Source organism: Oncorhynchus mykiss, chromosome 2 (assembly GCF_057628025.1).
Source record: "Oncorhynchus mykiss isolate SJ-2025 chromosome 2, ASM5762802v1, whole genome shotgun sequence".
NCBI classification, from domain to species: domain Eukaryota; kingdom Metazoa; phylum Chordata; class Actinopteri; order Salmoniformes; family Salmonidae; genus Oncorhynchus; species Oncorhynchus mykiss.
This window is the reverse complement of record NC_143023.1, coordinates 86,855,072-86,879,091: the sequence shown is the minus strand read 5'-3', so window position 1 is coordinate 86,879,091 and position 24,020 is coordinate 86,855,072. Positions and strand designations below refer to the sequence as shown.

Sequence of the window (24,020 nt, the reverse complement as noted above, 5' to 3'; positions counted from 1 at the left end):
CAGTATGCCCTTTAAGTGAATGATACCTACTACCAGGTATATGATTAAACTGTTATGTGCAGATGGGAAGAAGGAGAATACAGGGGAGGAAGCCCTTCCAGACCATCGAGGATCAGCCCAGGCCAATGAAGACGTTCCAGTGAGGGGGTTCGATTAATATCGCCCGGGCGCCCGTTGTCGGCGTGTTTTGCGAGGGTGAAAGTTAATTGCATTCGTTTTGGAACCGGGCTACCTCCCGGGTGTGAGACAGGTGCCCCATTCACAGTTCACAGAGAACAAAGTGACGTAGGAGTACGTGAAGTAATGAGTAGGATTATGTGTTTTCACATGCAAAAGTGATTGCTTTTTAGATTTATCTGCCTTCCCAAATGAAAACCAGTTAGAAAATTCTAACGTTTATTTTATGGAAAAGAGACGTAGAACAGTATTTTATGGAAAAGATTGTTTCTGGACGATGCACCATGCTGCCTTTTTGAAAACATGACCAGGCCGCTTCTCCCTACCCGCTGTCGCCGATGACGTAACGGCCCCTTGCCCGGTTCCCCGCGGTTCAGCATAATCGAATCCGCCCATTGCCATCGGCCAGGTCCCACCTCGGAAAATATTGGCACTCTGTAATTGGAAGGTAGTATGTCCGTTATCTTTTCCTGTTCTCAATCGTTTTCTGATTGGTGAGAGAAAAGACGTAGTGTCGTCCTCCTGTGCAATTGGTTTAGAAAAACTAGGTTAGTGGTGCAGCACTGGTCATGACGGAGGGAGAAAGTAGGTCACAGACAGAGTAACGTTACCGTTTTATATCACAGTTCACGTAACATTAGACAGAGGGGTCCATTAGATGGAGATGTCCTAGCTAGTTCGTCTCATGTAAGTAGATACATAATATTTTCAGCATGTGTCGTGATGACTAATGGCTAGTTGCATAGCTAGCAATATATCGCGGTTCTAGTTGGCTAACGTCAGCTAACTAACGTTACCTTAGATAACAAGATTAATTTAGGGCTAGCCAAGTTAGGACAATGTAAACTTAACGTTTCGCTGTGGCTAGAAGTGTCTTAGATGAAAGTGTATTTTAGCTGTGGACTAAAATATCCAAGCCTAGTAATGTTAACGTTAGTTAGGGTCTGTAGCTTTTTTTTTTTGCTGGACAGGGGTATCATCCAACGTTAGTTGGATACGTCATTAGTTGGAGCTAACTGGGCTCGTTAATAATAGTGTGGAACTGCAGCCCGTAATTCGTGGCGTTCCTGCATGTGAGCGCTCCCCCATGTGGGCGTTCCTGCAATTCGGGGCAATCCTGCATGTGGGCATTGGAGGCAACCATAGCTGTATGGATCTGTGCAAAACTGCAACAGTAAGTGTATTTTTTAAATATATTTGAAGGATTATTTCTTGTTGATGAAAGATGAGGGCAATATGTTTAGAAAGTCATATCTCAAGCAATCATTATTGATATTTCTAGACGTTAAAACAGCGTCGACAGCGTCGGGATTGTAGTTCACATGAGCCAATCGTGGGCAAAGCCAATGGCTGAAAACGGTAATGAGAAGGCAGAATGCCCCCAAGAGTTTGAGTGAGCTAGTGGAAACCCAGCTTGGCTGTCTGAAAGTGACACACGAGGTGGTCCAGTAACTAATAATAAAAGTAAAGTGGCAATATTCCAAGGGATGTATTCATGACATTCCCACATGCAAATAGAACCTGATTGCATTCCATGACATCTATAACGACTTTATATCTGTATCATTCATACTAACCAAATGCTCAAGGAATGGGGTTAGCTACCTGCTAAGAGAGCATTATTTGCAACTTTAAAAAAAACAAAATTTGAAGCTTTAGGCCTACATTTTTTTTTTTTTTCTAATTTTTGTAGTAGCTACTATCTTGTCTCATTGCTACAACTCCCGTACGGGCTCGGGAGAGACGAAGGCTGAATGTCATGCGTCCTCCGATACACAACCCAACCAGCCGTATTGCTTCTTAACACAGCGCGCATCCAACCCGGAAGCCAGCCGCACCAATGTGTCGGAGGCTACACCGTGCCCCTGGCAACCTTGGCTAGCGCGCACTGCGCCCGGCCCGCCACAGGAGTCGCTGGTGCGCGATGAGACAAGGAGATCCCTACCGACCAATCCCTCCCTAACCCGGAGGACGCTAGGCCAATTGTGCGTTGCCCCACGGACCTCCCGGTCGCGGCCGATTACGACAGAGCCTGGGCGCGAACCCAGGGACTCTGATGGCACAGCTGGCGCTGCAGTATAGCGCCCTTAATCACTGTGCCACCCGGGAGGCAGGCCTACATTTTCTAATGACACAAATCAGCGGTGTAAAATACTTCAGTAGCACTTTAAAGTATTTTTAATTAAATAGTTTTTTGGGGTATCTGTACTTTTACTATTTTATATTTTTTGCAACTTTTCCTCCACTAGATTACTAAAGAAAATAGTATAGTTTAATTCAACCAAAAAGTGCATTTTCAATGCTTAACAGTAGGGATGCACAATATATCGGTGAACATATCGGAATCTGACGATTATTAGCTAAAAATGGCAACCTCGGTATCGGCTGATGTCTAGTTTAACAACCGATGTCAAAGCTGACGTGCATACCTAAACTCAGCAAAATGCATTTATTTTCAGCAAACTTAATTAACATGTGTAAGTATTTGTATGCACATACCAAGATTCGACAACTGAGACATAAACTGAACAAGTTCCGCAGACATGTGACTAACATAAATTGAATAATGTATTCCAGAACAAAGGGAGGGTCAAAAGTAACAGTCAGTATCTGGTGTGGCCACCAGCTGCATTAAGTACTTCAGTGCATCTCCTCCTCATGGACTGCACCAGAGTTGCCCTTTCTTGCTGTGAGATGTTACCCCACTCTTCCACCAAGGCACCTGCAAGTTCCCGGACATTACTGGGGGGAATGGGTCTGGCCCTCACCCACCGATCCAACAGGTCCCAGACGTGCTCAATGCGATTGAGATCCTGGCTCTTCGCTGGCCATGGCAGAACACTGACATTCCTGTCTTGCAGGAAATCACGCACAGAACGAGCAGTGTGGCTGATGGCATTGTCATGCTGGAGAGTCATGTCAGGATGAGCCTGCAGTAAGGGTACCACATGAGGGAGGATGTTGTCTTCCCTGTAACGCACAGCGTTGAGATTGCCAGCAGTGACAACAAGCTCAGTCCGATGATGCTGTGATACACCACTCCAGACCCTCCACCTCCAAATCGATCCCGCTCCAGAGTACAGGCATCGGTGTAACGCTCATTCCCTTTGACAATAAATGCAAAACCGACCGTCACCTCTGGTGAGACAAAACCGCGACTCGTCAGTGCAGAGTACTTTTTGCCAGTCCTGTCTGGTCTAGCGACAGTGGGTTTGCCCATAGGTGATGTTGTTGCCGGTGATGTCTGGTGAGGACCTGCCTTACAACAGGCCTACAAGCCCTCAGTCCAGCCTCTCTCAAATCAAAGTTTATTTGTCACGCGTGCCAAATACAACAGGTAGACAGTTACAGTGAAATGCTTACTTACAGGCTCTAACCAATAGTGCAAAAAAGGTGTTAGGTGAACAATAGGTAAGGAAAGAAGTAAAAAAACAGGCTATATACAGTAGCGAGGCTACATGCAGACACCGGTTAGTCAGGCTGATTGAGGTAGATTGTACATGTAGATATGGTTGAAGTGACTAGATATATATGATGAACATATATACGCAGCAGCGTAAAAAGCGGGGTGGGGGGGGACACATAATGTAAATAGTCCGGGTAGCTATTTGATTACCTGTTCAGGAGTCTAATGGCTTGGGGGAAAAAATGTTGAGAAGCCTTTTTGTCCTAGACTTGGCACTCCGAAACCGCTTGCCATGCGGTAGTAGAGAGAACAGTCTATGACTGGAGTGGCTGGGGTCTTTGGCAATTTTTAGGGCCTTTCCTCTGACACTGCCGGGTGTAGAGGTCCTGGATGGCAGGCAGCTTAGCGCCAGTGATGTACTGGGCCGTACCCACTACCCGCAGTAGTGCCTTGCAATGCTCTCAATGTTACAGCTGTAGAACCTTTTGAGGATCTCAGGACCCATGCAAATCTTTTTAGTTTCCTGAGGGGGAACAGGCTTTTTCATGCTCTCTTCATGACTGTCTTGGTGTGTTTGGACCATTCTAGTTTGTTGTTGATGTGGACACCAAGGAACTTGAAGCTCTCAACCTGCTCCACTACAGCCCCGTCGATGAGAATTGGGGCGTACTTGGTCCTCCTTTTCCTGTAGTCCATAATCATCTCCATAGTCTTGGTTACATTGAGGGATAGGTTTTTATTCTGGCACCACCCAGCCAGGTCTCTGACCTCCTTCCTATAGGCTGTCTCGTCATTGTCGGTGATCAGGCTGTTGTGTCGTCTGCAAACTTATTGATGGTGTTGGAGTCGTGCCTGGCCATGCAGTCGTGGGTGAACAGGGAGTACAGGAGGGGACTGTGCACGCACCCTGTGGCGCTCCAGTGTTGAGGATCAGCGTGGCAGATGTGTTGCTACCTACCCTCACCACCTGGGGGCGGCCCGTCAGGAAGTCCAGGATCCAGTTGCAGAGGGAGGTGTTTAGTCCCAGGATCCTTAGCTTAGTGATGAGCTTTGAGGGTACTATAGTGTTGAACGCTGAGCTGTAGTCAATGAATAGCATTCTCACGTAAGTGTTCCTTTTGTCCAGGTGGGAAAGGGCAGTGGGGAGTGCAATAGAGATTGCATCATCTGTGGATCTGTTTGGGTGGTATGCAAATTGGAGTGGGTCTAGGGTTTCTGGGATAATGGTGTTGATGTGAGTCATTACCAACCTTTTCAAAGCACTTCATGGCTACGGACTTTAAATAAAAAACATCTGGTAGGCTCGTGTCACTGGGCAGCTCGCGGCTGTGCTTCCCTTTGTAGTCTGTAATAGTTTGCATGCCCTGCCACATAAGACGAGCGTCGGAGCCGGTGTAGTATGATTCAATCTTAGCCCTGTATTGACGCTTTGCCTGTTTGATGGTTCGTCGCAGGGCATAGCAGGATTTCCAGGTTATAGTCCCGAAAGCGGCAGCTCTACCCTTTTGCTCAGTGCGAATGTTGCCTGTAATCCATGGCTTGTGGTATGTACGTATAGTCACTGTGGGGATGATGTCCTCGATGCACTTATTGATAAAGCCAATGACTGATGTGATGTACTCCTCAATGCCATCGGAGGATTCCCGGAACATGTTCCAGTCTGTGATAGCAAAACAGTCCTGTAATTTAGCATCTGCTTCATCTGACCACTTTTTTTATAGACCAAGTCACTGGTGCTTCCTGCTTTAATTTTTTCTTGTAATCAGGATAGAGTTGTGGTCGGATTTACCAAATGGAGGGCGAGGGAGAGCTTTGTACGCGTCTCTGTGTGTGGAGTACAGGTGATCTCAAAAAAATGTCCCTCTGGTTACACATTTTAAAATGTTGATAGAAATTTGGTAGAACTGATTTAACTTTCCCTGCATTATAGTCTCCGGCAACTAGGAGTGCCGCCTCTGGGTGAGTGGTTTCCTGTTTGCTTATTTCCTTATACAGCTGACTGAGTGCCGTCTTAGTGCCAGCACCTGTCTGTGGTGGTAAATAAACAGGCACAAAACGTATAGCTGAGAACTCTCTAGGCAGGTAGTGTGGCCTGCAATTTATCACAATATACTCTACTTCAGGCGAGCATAATCTAGAGACTTCCTTAGATATCGTGCACCAGCTCTTGTATACGAATATGCACAGACAAATATCCATGTCGTCATTCAGCCACGATTCCGTGAAACATAGGATATTACGGTTTTTGATGTCCCGTTGGTAGGATATTCGTGATCATACCTCGTCTAATTTAATGTCCAATGATTGCATGTTGGCGAGTAGTATTGACGGTAACGGCAGCTTTCCCAGTCGCCTTCTCCGGGTCCTGACCAGGCATCCGTCTCTTTGTCCTCTGTACCTGGGTCGCTTCGTCTTGCAAATAACGGGGATCGGCCCTGTGGGGTGTTTGGAGAATGTCTTGTGCGTCGTCCTTGTTGAAGATTTTATCTTCATCTATTCCGAGGTGAGTGATCGCTGTCCTGATATACAGAAGCTCTTTTTTTCCGTAAGATACGGTTGCAAAAACATTATGTACAAAATAAGTTACAAATAACGCGAAAAAAACCTGCATAGTAGCACAATTGGTTGGGCGCCTGTAAAACTGCTGCCATTTCTAACGGCGCCTATTGCGGACAGTCTGAGCACTGATGGGGGGACTGTGTGTTTCTGGTGTAACTCGGGCTTAAAAGCAGCTAAAATTGTAAATATCGGTTATTGATATTGGGGGTTTTTTTGGCAAGGAAAATATCGGCTATCGGTATCGGCCAAAAATGTCATGTCTGTGCATCACTAGTTGACAGTGCATGTCAGAGTTAAAACCAAGCCATGAGGTCAAAGGAATTGTCCGTTGAGCTCCAAGACAGGATTGTGTCGATGCACATGTCTGGGGAAGGGTACCAAAACATTTCTGCAGCATTGAAGGTCCCCAAGAACACAATATCCTTCATCATTCTTAAATGGAAGACGTTTGGAACAATCAAGACTCTTCCTAGAGCTGGCCACCCAGCCAAACTGAGCAATCGAGGGAGAAGGGCCTTGGTCATAGAGGTGACAAAGAACCCAATGTTTATTCTGAAAGAGTTCCTCTGTGGAGATGGGAGAACCTTCCTGAAGGACATCCATCTCTGCAGCATTCCCCAAATCAGGCCTTTATGGTTGAGTTGCCAGACGGAAGCCACTCCTCAGTAAAGGGAACATGACAGCCACTTGGAGTTTGCCAATAGGCACCTAAAGGACTTTTTCAGCGGCAGGGACTGGGAGACTAGTCAGGATTGAGGGGAAAAATAAACGGAGCAAAGTACAGAGAGATCCTTGAATTTTTTTTTTTTTTTTTTAAACAACTCAGGGCCTCAGACTGGGGTGAAGTTTCATCTTCCAACAGGACAACGACCCTGAGCACACAGCCAAGACAACGCAGGAGTGGCTGTGGGACAAGTCTCTGAATGTCATTGAGTGGCCCAGCAAGAGCCCGGGCTTGAACCCGATCGATCATCTCTGGAGAGACCTGAAAATAGCTGTGCAGTGACACGCCCCATGCAACCTGACATAGCTTGAGAGGAATGGGAGAAACTCCCCAAATACAGTTGTGCCAAGCTTGTAGTGTCAAACCCAAGAAGACTCAAGGCTATAATCACTGCCAATGGTGCTTCAACAAAGTAATGAGTAAAGGGTTTGAATACTTATGTTTTGCTTTCTTGGCCAGGTCGCAGTTGTAAATGAGGACTTGTTCTCAACTAGCTTACCTGGTTGAATAAAGGTGAAAAAATAAATAAATGTGGACTATGACTGCTAGCTAGTGTACTGTACCTAACCAAACAATGCTGCTTTGTGACAACTTTGGCTGGCAGGTTTTTGACTCCGTAAAGCCTGTTCATTGCCAGTGAGTTGTACTTTGGCAGGGTCCAACATTGTGTCCGAATACCGGTGCTTTATTTGGTAACATGTTACACTCACATGTAATGCTCCAAACTGCCTTTTTGCATTTTGAATATGCTCACAAGTTCCTTGACGTGTTCTTGGCATGATGGATCATTTCTGAGACTTCTGTCATGACTGTTGGTTGTAAATCCATGGGCCATGGAATAAGCTTTCTATGGAATGGAACTACACTATGTCCTCAGCTGTGCCTGGGAGCCATTCTGTGATTATATCCTCAGAGACCATGCTTTAATCAAACTAGGCTATCCATTGCCAATGCTGTAAGTAGGCAGCTGTATGCAATAAAGGAGAGAAATTGAGCCGGTGAGGCTGACCCAGTTTTCTGCTTCGCGTTGTTTTGATCATGACACAGTGGTTTTCCCAGTGCTTTGTCCCACTCCCTCAGAAAACACTAACAAGAAGTGCTTTTCTTTTTCAGGCCAGGAAGAAAAGAAGCCTTTTAAACTACTGTCGAGAGTGACCTCGAAAGGCCTAAAATAGCCATGAATTAATGGTTGGCTCAATGGAATAAGATAAATGGAATAGTATTTTGCATGTATAATCCATTCAATCAAGACTCTAACCCTCCTGATTAATAATAACCTATAGTATATTATGTGGCCATTATTTAATGTTCAGTTCAAGACGACTTTAATGTGAAATTGCTTTTATGCTGACATCCTTCAGTCTTTTCCACAAGCACATGGAGTAGCCAGCCAGGATCCCCCTGGCCAAGGGGGTCTGGGGTGGCTTGCACCTCCCAGGTTAAGAATTGTTTTGCTGAACAAACTCTTTTGGTGGCCTCTGGTATATTCAAATGCCTTGATTACAACCAAAATACACAGCAAAATTATTTTACATTTTAGTAGACGCTCTTATCCAGTGCAACTTACATGCATTTTCATAATTTTTTCCCCGTAATGGTCCCCTTTGAGAATTGAACCCAGAACCCTGGCATTGCAAGCACCATGCTCTACCAACTGAGCCACACTATTCAAATATTGAATACTTTGAGTTTACCTCCCAGATTGGATTTATTTTTGTGTGCTATTGTGTTTACATCCTAAATTACTGAAAATGTATGAATTAAGTGTATTGTTATTTTGGGGGATATTGTCTAGGCCTATTGCATCAGGACTATTTTCTAAGTAGCAGAACATTTAACCCGTCTTCTCTTGAGATCCAAGTATTTTACTGCAAGATATGAATTGCCACAATTATGTGTGTTCTTCAAATTATATATTTGATTTAATCAGAAAATATAAAATAATTGTAAAGGTAATTTTTAATCAAACAAATTGTGTGATTGGTACTTTTTTCAAATGACAAAATGGGTCTGTAAAATAAACAGAACAGATGCTCAATTAATTTCTGGATCCATACCTGTTAAGAGAAGAGGGCGAACAACATCAGTTAAATTAGTGAAAGAATTTCAACAATTGTTTGCAACTCTTTGTGAATTGCAGTATGTCATTAATACATTTTAAAAAACACTTAAACAACTCACTCAGATGTCTTCTTAAAGAATCTTGTAAGAGTCTGCAGACTTTGTCAGACATCAAGCTTCCTTTTTAAGAGGCATTTTCTCAGGTCATACAGGTATGATTGAAGAATGAAGCAGGTGTTAATCATGAACTTTGCTACACAGAAAGCAGCAGTTGACTACTCCATTGTATTTGAAAATACCGTGTAAGTATAATTAGCTTTTAAAACAATGAATTCTGTTTTCTTTTATATTTTGGACCAGAGTGAGGCTCACTCCTCTTGCCTACCTATTGTTCCTGCAGTGAGGAAGATTCTTTGGTTTTCATAATTTATCTGCAGATATTCACCAAAAAGCCTACCAGTATGCAAATTAGGGAGCCAAATGAACTGCTCTTACTGATGCGATTTGGATCTGGCAAGTCCTAATGGACTTCATATCGAAAAAATACAAACGAGATCTTTAGTTTACTTGTTCTTTAGGCAGTACCATGGACATAACTATGATTTTATGAATGATAACGATATGAGATCGACTTAATTCAGTCAGTTCGACACCATTTATAAACTAGTCAAGCTTGCTTTTCATCAATAAAAAAGAGTAAGCCTATGCGCTAGCACTTTGGCTGCATATGAATCGTGAAAGAAAATAAATGATTGTGCCAGAAAACAATAGGCTAAGTGGATTTCGACTCATCGTTACCACATTAAATGGGACGTGCAAATTGACCCACATAGATGTTAAAGGAGCATCATGCTTTCTCCTTCTGTGTAAAGAAATTTGACTGCAACCGTAGTGTACACAACACACATTGCTGAACACAAGGGCCGCTATTTTCGAACCCCACTGAGTCGCTGTAATCTGAATCTTAGCAATGCTAACAAATACATGGAAAATCCCATTTAGAATGATAAATGCTAACGAGTACATTGCATATAGTCTCTGACCTAAACAATTTTCAGGACAGACATCCCAGCTCATAAAGTTATAGAATTAACAAAAAATTGTACTCAGTTTGCTGCACTCACAAAACCAATATTAGACGGCAAGGCTATTGATATAAGAGGGGATTCTCTGCGATTACAAAACAATGCTTGATTTTGAAAGAAGCTAACCACTTAGCTAGATAGCTAACTAGCTACTAAATTAGCAAACCAAATGCACAACTGTATAACTTTTAGCACATTCCATACTGTAACTAGGTCACCTGGCACTTGCTGCAGTACAGTTAGTGACTCACAAGACTCTGTTCTCTCGTCATTGTCTGCCTGTAAATAAACACCACGTGGCTGGTGACTACTGGTAAGCTTGAAATGACCGGTGAAATGAAGAACATGATCTTTATCTTCTAACGTATTGCACAAGTTGACTGCAGGTATTTATCCAAGCCTAATTCTTATAGTTCATTCTAGTGGGAGAGGGCTGGGCTGACTTTTCTTCTGACTTGCTAATTGTAAAAAAATAAAAAAAAATAAAAAAATTAACCAATTTCTCTCTAACTTGGAAAAAGTACCCGGCTGAAAATAAGTGTGTAACCGGCAGTATAGCTGGCGCTAGTGAAAAACACTGATCCTTGACCTTCCAACATAGCCTATTGCTTGAGTTTCTGTGATGTGTAAACTAGGTCTAGAATGTTAGGATTTGTGCCATAGTCGGAACACATCTGACAGTCCTCTTCTCTGCACAGGTAGCGCACCTATCCCAGTGTCCCAGAGGAGGAATAGAAGCCAGGCCAACCAACCAGGAGGTGTTTCTCTCTCTTCATCTCAAACCAAGGTATGGTATCACTCACTATGGGGTGTCTACCAACTCTGCCCAGAGTGGGTGAAAATGCACTTTGGTGATGAAATTTCACTTCCTTGTGTTTATAAATACAATTTTCAAATCAAATTTGATTGGTCACATACACATGGTTAGCAGATGTTAATGCGAGTGTAGCAAAATGCTTCTAGTTCCGACATTGCAGTAATATCTAACAAATTCACAACGACTACCATATACACACAAATGTAAAACGTTGAATATGTACATATGATATATGGATGAGCGATGGTCGTACGGCATAGGCAAGATGCAGTAGATGTTATAGAAAACAGTATATACAGTCGTGGCCAAAAGTTGAGAATGACACATTAATTTCCACTAAGTTTGTTGCTTCAGTGTCTAGACATTTTTGTCAGATGTTACTATGGAATACTGAAGTATAATTACAAGCATTTCATAAGTGTCAAAAGCTTTTGACAATTACATGAAGTTGATGAAGAGTCATTATTTGCAGTGTTGACCCTTCTTTTTCAAGACCTCTGCAATCCTCCCTGGCATGCTGTCAATTAACTTCTGGCCCACATCCTGACAGGTGGCAGCCCATTCTTGCGTAATCAATGTTTGGAGTTTGTCAGAATTTGTGGGTTTTTGTTTGTCCACCCGCCTCTTGAGGATTGACCACAAGTTCTCAATGGGATTAAGGTCTGGGGAGTTTCCTGGCCATGGACCCAAAATATCAATGTTTTGTTCTCTGAGCCACTTAGTTATCACTTTTGTCTTATGGCAAGGTGTTCCATCATGCTGGAAAAGGCATTGTGAAGTTGCTCTCGGAGGATGTGTTGGTACCATTCTTTATTCATGGCTGTGTTCTTAGGCAAAATTGTGAGTGAGCCCACTCCCTTGGCTGAGAAGCAACCCCACACATGAATGGTCTCAGGATGCTTTACTGTTGGCATGACACAGGACTGATGGTAGCGCTCACCTTGTCTTCTCCGGACAAGCCTTTTTCCGGATGCTCCAAACAATCAGAAAGGGGATTCATCAGAGAAAATGACTTTACCCCAGTCCACAGCAGTCCAATCCCTGTACCTTTTGCGGAATATCAGTCTGTCCCTGATGTTTTTCCTGGAGAGAAGTGGCTTATTTTACTGCCCTTCTTGACACCAGGCCATCCTCCAAAAGTCTTCGCCTCACTGTGCGTGCAGATGCACTCACACCTGCCTGCTGCCATTCCTGAGCAAGCTCTGTACTGGTTGTGCGCTGATCCTGCAGCTGAATCAACTTTAGGAGATGGTCCTGGCGCTTGCTGGACGTTCTTGGGCGCCCTGAAGCCTTCTTCACAACAATTGAACCGCTCTCCTTGACGTTCTTGATGATCCGATAAATGGTTTATTTAGGCGCAATCTTACTGGCAGCAATATCCTTGCCTGTGAAGCCCCTTTTGTGCAAAGCAATGATGACAGCATATGTTTCCTTGCAGGTAACCATGGTTGACAGAGGAAGAACAATGATTCCAAGCACCACCCTCCTTTTAAAGCTTCCAGTCTGTTGTTCGAACTCAATCAGCATGATCAGATTGATCTCCAGCCTTGTCCACGTCAACACTCACACCTGTGTTAACGAGAGATTCACTGACATGATATCAGCTGGTCCGTTTGTTGCATGGCTGAAATGCAGTGGAAATGTTTTTTGGGGGGATTCAGTTCATTTGCATGGCAAAGAGGGACTTTGCAATTAATTGCAATTCATCTGATCACTCTTCATAACATTCTGGAGTATATGCAAATTGCCATCATACAAACTGATGCAGCAGACTTTGAAAATTAACATTTGTGTCATTCTCAATTTTTGGCCACGACTGTACATTAGATGAGTTATGTAGACATTATTAAAGTGGCTATTTAATAAAGATACCTTTATTAAAGTGCCCAGAGATTTGAGTCTGTATGTTGGCAGCAGCCACTCTGTGATTACTGTTTTATCAGTCTGATGGCCTTGAGGTAGAAGCTGTTTTTCAGTCTCTGGGTCCCAGCTTTGATGCACCTTTACTGACCTCTCCTTTTGGATGATAGCGGGATGAACAGGGAGTGGCTCGGGTGGTTGTTTTCCTTGATGATCTTTTTGGCCTTCCTGTGACATCGGGAGCTGTAGGTGTCCTGGAGGACCAAGACAAATATGATTATTCATGTTCTGAATCATTCAGTGCTGTCTCTCTAACATTTCATTAACAGTACATTTATATCCAGATTTTTGTAACCTAATACGTCTGATAATAAGCATCGAGGCCCGTTGACAGAGCGGTGCAGCTTCTCACCGCAACCTTTTAGGGTTTGTTGTGGTGGTCGTCTTCAAAGTTTCCGAGGTTCGCAAAATTCGCATGACACAAGCTGAATTAAATGTAAAGTGCTCCTTTGACATTTCAGAGAGAGGCTTGTTTTTGTGAGAAATTTTGAAAAATACAATTTTGCATTAATATGAAAAGTAGGAGTCTAACAATTTCATTAAAAATAAAACTGAAATATCACATTTACATCAGTATTCAGACCCTTTACTTAGTACTTTTGTTGAAGCACCTTTGGGAGCAATTACAGCCTCGAGTCTTCTTGGGTATGACTCTACATGCTTGACACACCTGTATTTAGGGAGTTTCTCCAATTCTTCTCTGCAGATACTTTCAAGCTCTCAGGTTGACTGGGGAGCGTTGCTGCACCAGCTATTTTCAGGTCTCTCCAGAGATGTTTGATCGGGTTCAAGTCCGGGCTTTGGCTGGGCCACTCAAGGACATTCTGAGACATCTATGTTCATTTTTGCCTCGATCCTGACTAGTCTCTGCTGCTGAAAAACATCTCTGCTTCACCATGGGGATGGTGCCAGGTTTCCTCCAGACGTGACACTTTGCATTCAGGCCAAAGAGTTCAACCTTCATCAGACCAGAGAATCTTGTTTTCCCTGGTCTGAGAGTCATTAGGTGCCTTTTGGCAAACTCCAAGTGGGCTACCCTGGGCATTTTACTGAGGATTGGCTTCTGTCTGGCCACTGCACCAATAAGGCCTTTATGGTAGAGTGCTTTAGAGATGGTTGTCCTTCTGGAAGCTTCTCCCATCTCCACAGAGGAATGCTAGAGCTCTGTCAGAGTGACCATCGGCTTCTTGGTCACCTCCCTGACCACGGCCCTTCTTCCCCGATTGCTCAGTTTGGCGGCCAGCTCTAGGAAGGGTCTTGGTGGTTCCAAACTTCTTCCATTTAAGCATGATGGCCACTGTGTTCTTGGGGACCTTCAATGCATTGGACATAGTTTTTACACACACACACACACACACACACACACACACACAGAAGTCAGTTCAGACCGATCCAGCTCATGAGCTCCGTCAGTAGCAGATTTTTAATTTAGAATGGAAAATGAATGTGCTTACTGGGGCTGACCCTATTTAGTTGATTGTTTGGTTGATAGGTGGTTGGTCGAGTAGCAAAAAAAAAGTACAATACACCTGTCTTATTCGCGCTGAGTGGACTGATCCATTGTGGAGGCTGTGGGGATGTCAATCAGTTTAAGACATGCTACTGAAATTGTATATGATTATATTGTGTAAGAACAATGGTGCAACTAGAAAAGAACAGACGACTCAGCCCTAGTGTTTATGCAGCAAATGTTTATGCAACAAAAAATTTTTTGCATCGTTTTGCATCAATTCGTTCTCTAATCAAACCAAATTGCTGAGTTGTTTCAAACTAAAACGTATTGGAGCCCATGTATCCAGATGCGTGCGCATTGAATTTGCTTGCAAGGGAAAGATGCACATCCCTAATGAAAAGTGTACACTAAAATATGAAAATACTACATCTCAATTGAAAGCTATCTTAACTCTATTGTTTATTGTTTAATGTCCTGGGGATTCGAAAAGAAAGTAGACGAGTCCAAATGGAAATGAGCCTGTTCATTCTCTCACAGCATCCAGCGTAGCTAACACAATGCTCTGCATTTTTCCTTATGTTTTACCACTCTTTTCCTCTGGACTCCATTGATTTAGTCACCCTAATTTTGGCCATCCTACAAGGGTAAAAATTCCAGTTACTTTTGAAAGGATTATGATATACATGAAGTTTGGACCATTGGTTTTCTTTGATGATTAGCTATCTACACATTTAACACTATTTTACCAATTGGTCAAAAGATGTGTTTTTGATTGGACACCCTACTCAATATAAGAGAGGCTTGGAACTCACTGCCCAACAAGACTCATTCTTACTTAGATAACCTGACTGACAGGGATGAGAAGATTGCACACTGTCCTTAAGATACATTTGAACTTGACATGAGGCAGCCTAGTATGAATGTAGGTAGGCTAATAGATGGGTTGGTTGTTTTAGCAGCTGTGGCAAAACAGACAGGGTTGGCTTAGATTTCTTACAACATGTAAACTATATTTAATATCCAGTGTTGAATGAAAACATAAATACGTTTATACATAATGAGCATTTGTTGTCTCTCAAATATGTCATTAGTAGTTTGTTAGCTAGCTAGTGAATTTTTGCCATATTCGCATTGACATGAAATCAGTCAAAACGCCTCAAAACAAGACATGGTATCAAGAACAAGATGAAATTAGCTGAATCGAGTCACTTGCAATACCCCACATAGAGGTTTCTTGTCATTGTCGGTAGCTACCTGGCGATCCAGAATCACAACTCATAGACTTCTGCCCCATTGATGCGTGCGCATAATGTTTGTGACGTTGTCAGCAAAAACATCTATAACCCTGGCCTGTGGCTGGGCTTCTGTCTGCTCTTTACTGACTCAGCACTTTTATGGTAGAATTGCGTAAGTGCCACTGATATATTGAAAAAATGCCAGTTGGGCAAGGTATAACATGCATTTGACGCAGTATGACCCATTTTTAAGGCCCCTGTTTGATAATGAGGCGACACTGCATTTTTTTGATGCAGTGAGAATTGTCCTTCCTGTCCATTCCTATTCCTGCAAGATCAATTAGTAATCCAGACATGTCCTAAATGGCATGTTTTCCTGAGGTATCCTGGCAACCAGTCTCTAGTCTGTAGCAGATCTGACAATCATGTGGGTGGGGCAAGTGCACACTATGAAATTCCCACTCTGTCTTTATTCTCAGAAAGAGAGCAAACTTGACTTAATTGTGTTTTTGTGAAGAAATTAAATGTCCAAAGATTCAGTGTTCTGATTTTGAATGAACGTAATACATTTTCCCCTCCAGAGCAGAGCAATTGCAAATGGATGGAAGAAAATTCCAGAAGCTGTAATGAACATTTGTGGTGAGCGAGACTCATTTTGTGCCTTGCTTTCTCAGGAATTTTTCCTGAATACATTTGAATGATCCTTTCTCCAAATAGGTCAAAGTACAAAGTAAACTGTATAGCTTGAGATTTACTGTCTAGCTCTAATTCATGTTTCTGTTTCAGATTATCTAATGGCAGACCAAAGAATGGACATTACCTCTACGATGAATGAGTTCATGTCCCCCAGCTCCACCGAGCTGATCAGCAGCTCCATCAACACCCAAGGCATGGACTACACCCGCAAGAGGAAGGGCAGCACCTCCGACTACCAGTAAGCACCTACTGTAACCATCGTCAAATCATTGTGGCCTTGCACTCAGTCACCTTAGTCTCCCCCCATCCTCCCACCAGTCGGTGCTGAAGATGATGGGTTCACTGAGTTTTACAGTTAAGATGTAGTAATTAACGCTCCGACTTTGCTAGCCATAGTTATGGGGAAATTTGCACATCCTGCAATACCCTTTAAAAAAAATGGTATTGTGCTATATTGACTCATTTGTAAGTACAGTCATTTTCCTGCCATCTGTTACTGATCCACAGTCATCTGACAACAATGATTCATGCGTTCTTTTTTTCTTTACAGAATTGATGGATTTTCTTTTGAGTAAGTAAGAAACGGTTTCAATTTTTTTTAACCTTTTGTCTGTTAGGCTTACCTTATTTTTGTTGAGGGGGGACACTGAATAGTGTAGTGCAAATGGATAGTAGGAAACTGTTAAACATTATTCTTAATCTAACGTGGTTCAGTAAAACTAATGGCATCTGATTATCTTCCACAGCGAGAGCAGTATGGATACAGACAAGGATAAGCTTAGGTAAGAGTTTTGGCAGCAAAAAGCATGAATTACAGTATAAAGAAAAGCTTAGTTTTGCCATGTTATTGGTTATAAATTGTACAGGGGAGACGGATGTTGGGTTAAGATAGTGGTTTCACTGCAAAATTGAGTAGGTGTTCATCTATTTTCATAGGTGAGGGTTATATACACGGTGTAGAAAACATTAGAAACACCTTCCTAATATTGAGTTGCACCTCCTTTTACTCTCAGAACAGCCTCCGTTTGCCGGGTCATACAAGGTTTTTTATTTATTTGTATTTATTTAACTAGGCAAGTCAGTTAAGAACAAATTCTTATTTTACCCCGGTCAAACCCTCCCCTAACCCAGATGATGCTGGGCCAATTGTGCGCCACCCTATGGGACTCCCGATCACGGCCGGTTGTCATACAGCCTGGGATCGAACCAGGGTCTGTTGTGAAGCCTCTAGCACTGAGATGCAGTGCCTTAGACAGCTGCGCAACTCGGGAGAGGTGTCAAGTGTTCCACAGGGATGCTGCCCCATGTTGACTCCAATGCTTCCCACAGTTGTCTTTGGCTGGACCACCTTTGGGTGGTAGGACCATTCTTGATACACACAGGAAACTGTTGAGTATGGAAAACCCCAGCAGCTTTGCAGTTCTTGACCCACTCAAACTGGTGCATACTGTACCCTGTTCAAAGGCACTTAAATATTTTGTCTGGCCCATTCCCCTTCTGAATGGCACACAGACACAATCAATGTGTCAATTGTCTCAAGGCTTAAAAATCCTTCTTTAACCTGTCTCCTCCCCTTCCTCTACACTGATTTTGAAGTGGATTTAACAATTGACATCAATAAGGGATCATAGCTTTCAACTGGTCATTATGTCATGGAAAAAGCAGGTGTTCCTAATGTTTTGTACACTCCACTCAGTGTATGTACCATTACATAACCTGTGTGGAACAGTGGCGAAGGGATACGTTTCCTACTAAAACGTCTCTCCTTTTTTTCCTTCCTCCAGGGATTGTGGTGATCATCAGGGGCGGATCAAAAATGCCAGGTACCCAGACTCATTCCCGAATTCCTAATGTTTCACTTAAGTCTCTGTCGGCAATGAATATGCATAGTGTTTCCACTGACCTGGCACGTGGTTAAACTCCAGGATAAAATATATTAGAATCTCTCTTTCCAGGGTGAATTAAATGCTCCTTTTTAATTAGACAGAGAAAGCCTCGTGTCCCATCGATGAATAGGCACTTTATATAGTCTATAGATTGCACTGTGTAACAGAAGGACTGGGAGTTCTAACAGTTTGCTTTCTGCTACTCTGCCAATAGGGAGGCACACAGTCAGATTGAGAAGAGGCGCAGAGACAAGATGAACAGCTTTATAGACGAGCTGGCAGCGCTAGTGCCTACTTGCAACGCTATGTCCCGCAAGCTGGACAAACTCACAGTTCTACGCATGGCTGTTCAGCATATGAAGACATTACGAGGTGAGATGCAGACAAAGACGGCAGGCAAATTATCATTGGACATCAAAGAGGTTGTAACTTGATCATTAAATAATTAAAATACTACTTTTTCTGTTTCTGTACAGGCGCAGCGAACCCATACACAGAGGCGAACTACAAGCCGTCTTTCCTGTCCGATGATGAATTGAAGCACTTAATATTGAGGGTATGTTCAAGCACTCCTCTATCTCCTCTCTGCTAAGTTGCTCTCTGGGTAAGCCTGATGACAAAAACCTCATTATTTTAGGCTGCTGATGGCTTTCTGTTTGTCGTCGGATGCGATCGTGGGAAGATCCTCTTCGTCTCTGAGTCTGTTTACAAGATCCTCAACTATAGCCAGGTACGTCTACATTCCCGTCCAATGTCCTACTGTTATACTATATTCGCCGTTGTACTATGTCAGACCATATCTGAGCTCACAAATGTTAATTTCCAGTCAATCCCTCTCTCCCCAGAATGACCTAATTGGCCAGAGTCTGTTTGATTACCTGCATCCTAAAGACATCGCCAAAGTCAAGGAGCAACTGTCGTCATCGGATACAGCACCCCGGGAGCGACTCATCGACGCCAAAAGTAAACTCCCTCCTGGGGGGGGGGGGGTCTTAAATACATTATTAATGCTTCATGTCTTAGTAGATACTGAATGTAAATACTGCTTTGTGCCTTATGGTAATAATATTGTGAATTGTTTTTAGATACTACTGCACTGTTAGCGCTAGGAACACAAGCATTTCGCTACACCCGCAATAACATCTTCTAAATATGTGTATATGACCAATACAATGTGATTTGATGCCAGTTGCCAAAATACTGGCAGTTTACCTGCTATATTATGTGTGTAAACAGCATGATTTATGTTGCACCGTAAATGTATAGACCATGTACCTTATAAGAGTAGAATGCTTTTAACATTGTATGCAAGTTATTTCTAAAGCTATTGTGGATGATTAGCCCACAATGTTGAGCAGTGGTCTTATACGATTTGATTGTTCTCCCCCAGCTGGCCTGCCAGTGAAGACTGACATTACCCCTGGGCCGTCTAGACTGTGCTCCGGAGCCAGACGTTCTTTCTTCTGCCGTATGAAATGTAACCGGCCCTACGTCAAAACGGAGGACAAGGACTTCCCCTCCACCTGCTCAAAAAAGAAAGGTTCCTATCTCAAGATCTAGGCCTCCTTCCCTGCTATCTTTATTTTGTTTACTCAGAAACCTGGCATCACCGATCATTAGCATCATGCTAGCATTACAATGAGAGCACAGGATGTATGCTACTGTGTACCAAATGGCTAAACAATATGCTTATTGTTGAACTAAATATTATTTTATTTTATTTCACCTTTATTTAACCAGGTAGGCTAGTTGAGAACAAGTTCTCATTTACAACTGCGACCTGGCCAAGATAAAGCAAAGCAGTGCGACACAAACAACAACACTGAGTTACACATGGAATAAATAAACATAGTCAATAACACAATAGGAAGGGGGGAAAAGGCCGTAGTGCAGGCAAGAAATATTGATGTGCTGCGATTTAAAACCATTTAGTAAGAAAAGCTGCGTAGGTCATGCAAAACAGAATGCAAATCTCCAGTTGAGCTCTCGCTGAATATTCTAGTGCTAATGAATATTTTATCTAGGAAAACGTTCTCTCTTTGATTGACCGTTGATTCAGATACAGGCTAGTATTACTTGTTTGCTTAACTTGTGGTTTTCTCATTAAATCAGTCATTTAACGCTTGACCTTAAGTCATGGCCCACCGATGTAAACCGATGGATAACTTACCATTGTGTGGGAGGAAATCTTTTTATAATGGTTATTTTTTACCTTCAGCTGACCGCAAGAGCTTCTGCACGATCCACAGTACTGGCTACCTGAAGAGCTGGCCGCCCAGCAAGATGGGTTTGGACGATGACAACGAGCCCGACAACGAGCCCGACAACGAGGGCTGTAACCTCAGCTGCCTGGTGGCCATCGGCCGGCTGCACCCCCACATCATACCCCAGCCCTCCCATGAGGACATCCGCGTCAAACCCACCGAATACGTCTCCCGCCACGCCATCGACGGGAAGTTCGTCTTTGTTGACCAGAGGTACGATGATAAAGCGTATGCCTTAATTTTACTATGACATTTTTGGTTTATGATTATATGTGTGCTAGTCATTCATCAAGTTGGCCAATGAAACACACATTTTAGAAGTATGGTTTAAACTAATACTTGAAGAGGCAACAAATCATATGTAAATTCTCATCTTCAACCACCGTTCACCCAAAATAGCCCATCTACACCAGCCTACCGACATGGGCTTGTCAAGGGAGGTTCAGCCTCACTATATTTGATGAATTAATCTCCTGCTAACAGCTTGACACCTCACAGGCCATTATTACTCATGATGAAGGGTAATCAAACTTTCATAAAAATGTCAGTGAACTGATTCATGTTCATAGAAAACGCTCCGGTGACACTTTTAAAGACTTGTCAAAAACAATTAGAAAAGCACAGAGTTTCTTATCTATCTTCTCTATTCAGGGCCACAGCCATTCTTGCGTACTTACCCCAGGAGCTTCTAGGCACCTCCTTCTACGAGTATTTTCATCAGGATGATATTGGCCACCTGGCAGAATGTCACAGACAAGGTGCCGGACAGTTGATCCCATACGACACATTTCTTTGTGATTTACATCTTACTATATTTAGTCACCACATTTTGTTTTCTGAACTTACATCCGGGGTATCTTGTTTCACAGTGCTGCAAATGAGAGAAAAGATCAACACAAACTGTTACAAGTTCAAGATTAAAGATGGCTCCTTCATCACGCTGAGAAGCTGCTGGTTTAGTTTCATGAATCCCTGGACAAAAGAGGTGGAGTACATTGTCTCCACAAACACAGTGGTCTCGTAAGTCGCCCTTCTCTCTCTATCCTAGCTATGAAGTTTACATGGGAAGGAATACTGTAGATATTTGAAGTGGTGCTTCATTGATTGTTGTAGAGCTAACTGGTAGTGTTTATTCAGTGGATGTACTGTTTTAGCGCTTGAAACACTGGTCCTGATGTTGCTGTCTGAATGCTCCTCTAGATGCAGTATGCTAGACGGTGCAGACCCCTATCCTCAGTCTGCTGCTTCCCCCACAGCCTCTATGGACAGTGTGCTGACGTCAGAAGGTGAAATTGAATGTTGTAAAAGAAAGCATGCTTTTCTACATATGAAGGAGATGTCAGCTGATTCTCTCTGTACACCAACATACAACTATAATGAATAGCTTTCTTTTTGATAATATAGTGTCTGTGTTTCAAAATTCTAAAGCATCCGTTGAGATCTCGCAACAAGACTCGGTATAGAAGCATTGGACCAAATGTGAAAATGCAATGTTCTCAGTCAGTCCAGGAGCAGGCAATGTGATTGTCATATGTGTGATTGCAGGTGGAGGGAGACGGGCTATTCAGACGGTGCCAGGCATCCCTGGCGGAACACGGGCAGGTGCCGGCAAGATCGGCCGTATGATCGCAGAGGAGGTGATGGAGATTCAGAGGTGAGAAATGGAGAGAGTTTAGGCAGAAAATGGATGATGCCTTCTTAATAGTTGCAGAACCATTTTAAAACAACAGAGACCATAAAGCCTCTCGTTCGGTTATAACTTTTCTCTACTCGTCTCCCTGCTCTCAGGTATCGATACACCCTTCATCAAAAATGTACAGGCTTGCAAATGAATCTGTTCAGTTAGGCTACGTCAGCTGTGATGAATTACCTGGAGCTGAAGGTGTTTTAGATGATTATCTCACAGAACCCTGGTGTAACGGTATTGTCTATTCTTCTCTCTAACAGGACCAGAGGCTCAACACCCTCTAGCTGTGGCTCCAGCCCCCTGAACATCAGCACCCCCCCTCCAGACTGCTCTCCAGGGAGCAAGAGGGTGAGTCTAAGGGAGACTCACAATAAGAACCTCCAATAGAACTGTCTGGCACAAGAAATTGATACCTTGCTCGCATCGCTGATTGGATGTTGTGCTGATCCACTATTGTCTGTTGGGTACTTGAAGTCAGGCATCTGTCCTGTGGCTGAAAGCTGGTCTTACATCTAGACCTGCACTGACCTATTTTGTTCTTGCAGATTCAAAATGGTGGGACACCAGACCTTCCGTCGGCAGGAACACTACCAGGAGGACCTGACTCCATTGGATACCCATACTCCAACCAGTCCATTATGAGTAAGTAACCATGCCCACAATTTTCAACAAATGTTCCAAACACTAATATTACAAACACGGAATCCTCCCCATTTCAAGTGATGTGTAGTATTTGTGCAGGGAAAATCTAAACTGTACAGTATCAAAAACCAGTCATGTAACTGACTACAGTGTTTTCCCTCACCACCCCTGTAGGTGACAACTCTCATCTCAGCATTGACATCATGGACGAGCCAGGCTCCAGCAGCCCCAGTAACGATGAGGCAGCCATGGCTGTGATCATGAGTCTCCTGGAGGCTGACGCAGGCCTTGGGGGCCCCGTGGACTTTAGTGACTTACCCTGGCCCTTGTGATGACGGCCCAAGAGGAACGAGGCATAGCAGGACTGTTGGAACTCTTGGGCTAAGTCCCACAGAACTATGTCAAAACCCTGAATTGATGATGCAGTGGCATCATCAGGAACCATGGCACTGTGGGACTTATTGGAGCCGAGACCTCCATGTTGGGACTGAGACAGGTCATTTCAAAGTATACCTGTATGTGCCCTCCTTAGCTTGCTGCTGGACATTCTTCACCACAGGATAATTCAGCATTTTTCAATGGCTATTTTCCTGCATTATCCTACCAGGGATTTCTATTGAAAACCTGTTTGTGTTTGGATGTTTTTACACTACAGTACACATTGGTTTTCCTTGTTGGATAACCCCATTTGAAAATGTCTTTAAATAGTATAATGTACAAAATACTTTATGCAAAATATATGGTGTGTGTATTGTATCCGCAGTGAAATATTAATTGTATCAGCAGTTAAATATTTTTTATTAAAAGTTTGTTTTGTATCTCTTTCCAGAAGACTTTGAGCTATAAACAGAATTTGATGCAGTATGTTATTGACGCTAATGAATAAATTGTATCCATATTTACAATGTTCAAATGTCACTCTCATACTACCAGAAGCATTCTGAACATGAATCCAAGGGTGGGTGAGTGAATCATTCAGGGAATTGCATGTAACGGAAGCAATTAAATTAATTTATTTCACAGATTTCCTCCATTGAGCCTATTGGTGCAACGCTGGGATATTTTTATCATGTTGCCATCCAGTGGCAGAAATTCAGTCAGTCAGAGATAACAGGACTGCATTGCTAATGTGGTGGTGAGGAGAAACGCCTGGAAAAACAAACTGAGCTAATGGAAGCCAGTTAATAACATCCTCACACAAGGATTTTAGGTCATATTTGAAAATGTGAATATTAAAAGAGCAATATAACAGTTACTGGTTTTAAATCAATGAGGAATATGTTACAGCCTTAAAATTAAGGAATCTGGCTTTTGAGGACAGGACACATTTTCCTACATTGAGAATTATTAGAGAACCTTGCATTCAATAAAGGTATGTTTTGCTTGATGCTCATGCAACGTGTAAGCA

General features: G+C 43.0%; 1 protein-coding gene across 5 annotated transcripts; it reads left to right on the top strand.

The window, feature by feature from the left end:
• The first annotated feature begins 681 nt into the window (after nt 1-681).
• LOC110498693 (basic helix-loop-helix ARNT-like protein 1) lies at nt 682-23,517 on the top strand. 5 transcript variants are annotated; one of them, XM_021575336.3, is made up of 22 exons: nt 715-864; nt 1,213-1,351; nt 9,189-9,229; nt 10,711-10,799; nt 16,019-16,076; nt 16,224-16,371; nt 16,684-16,704; nt 16,880-16,915; nt 17,918-17,956; nt 18,234-18,391; nt 18,496-18,575; nt 18,657-18,749; nt 18,865-18,982; nt 19,410-19,559; nt 20,238-20,496; nt 20,935-21,041; nt 21,153-21,303; nt 21,484-21,569; nt 21,829-21,937; nt 22,231-22,318; nt 22,516-22,612; nt 22,787-23,517. In XM_021575336.3, the coding sequence occupies exons 2-22, from the start codon at nt 1,299-1,301 to the stop codon at nt 22,942-22,944; spliced, it is 2,139 nt and encodes a 712-aa protein (XP_021431011.3). In that variant the 5' UTR covers nt 715-864; nt 1,213-1,298; the 3' UTR covers nt 22,945-23,517. The 5 variants fall into 5 exon arrangements, with proteins under 5 accessions (XP_021431019.2, XP_021431014.2, XP_021431011.3 ...); XM_021575350.3 differs by lacking the exon at nt 1,213-1,351; XM_090211378.1 differs by lacking the exon at nt 9,189-9,229.
• The last annotated feature ends 503 nt before the right edge of the window (nt 23,518-24,020 follow it).

What these genes read in the sequence shown, in the direction of transcription:
- LOC110498693 (XM_021575336.3), top strand. Translation starts at nt 1,299, where the DNA reads ATGTGGGCATTGGAGGCAACCATAGCTGTATGGATCTGTGCAAAACTG. An exon ending in AGCTGTAATGAACATTTGTG is followed by an intron (nt 16,077 to 16,223) that starts GTGAGCGAGACT and finishes TTTCTGTTTCAG; the next exon opens with ATTATCTAATGGCAGACCAA. An exon ending in CTCCAACCAGTCCATTATGA is followed by an intron (nt 22,613 to 22,786) that starts GTAAGTAACCAT and finishes CCACCCCTGTAG; the next exon opens with GTGACAACTCTCATCTCAGC.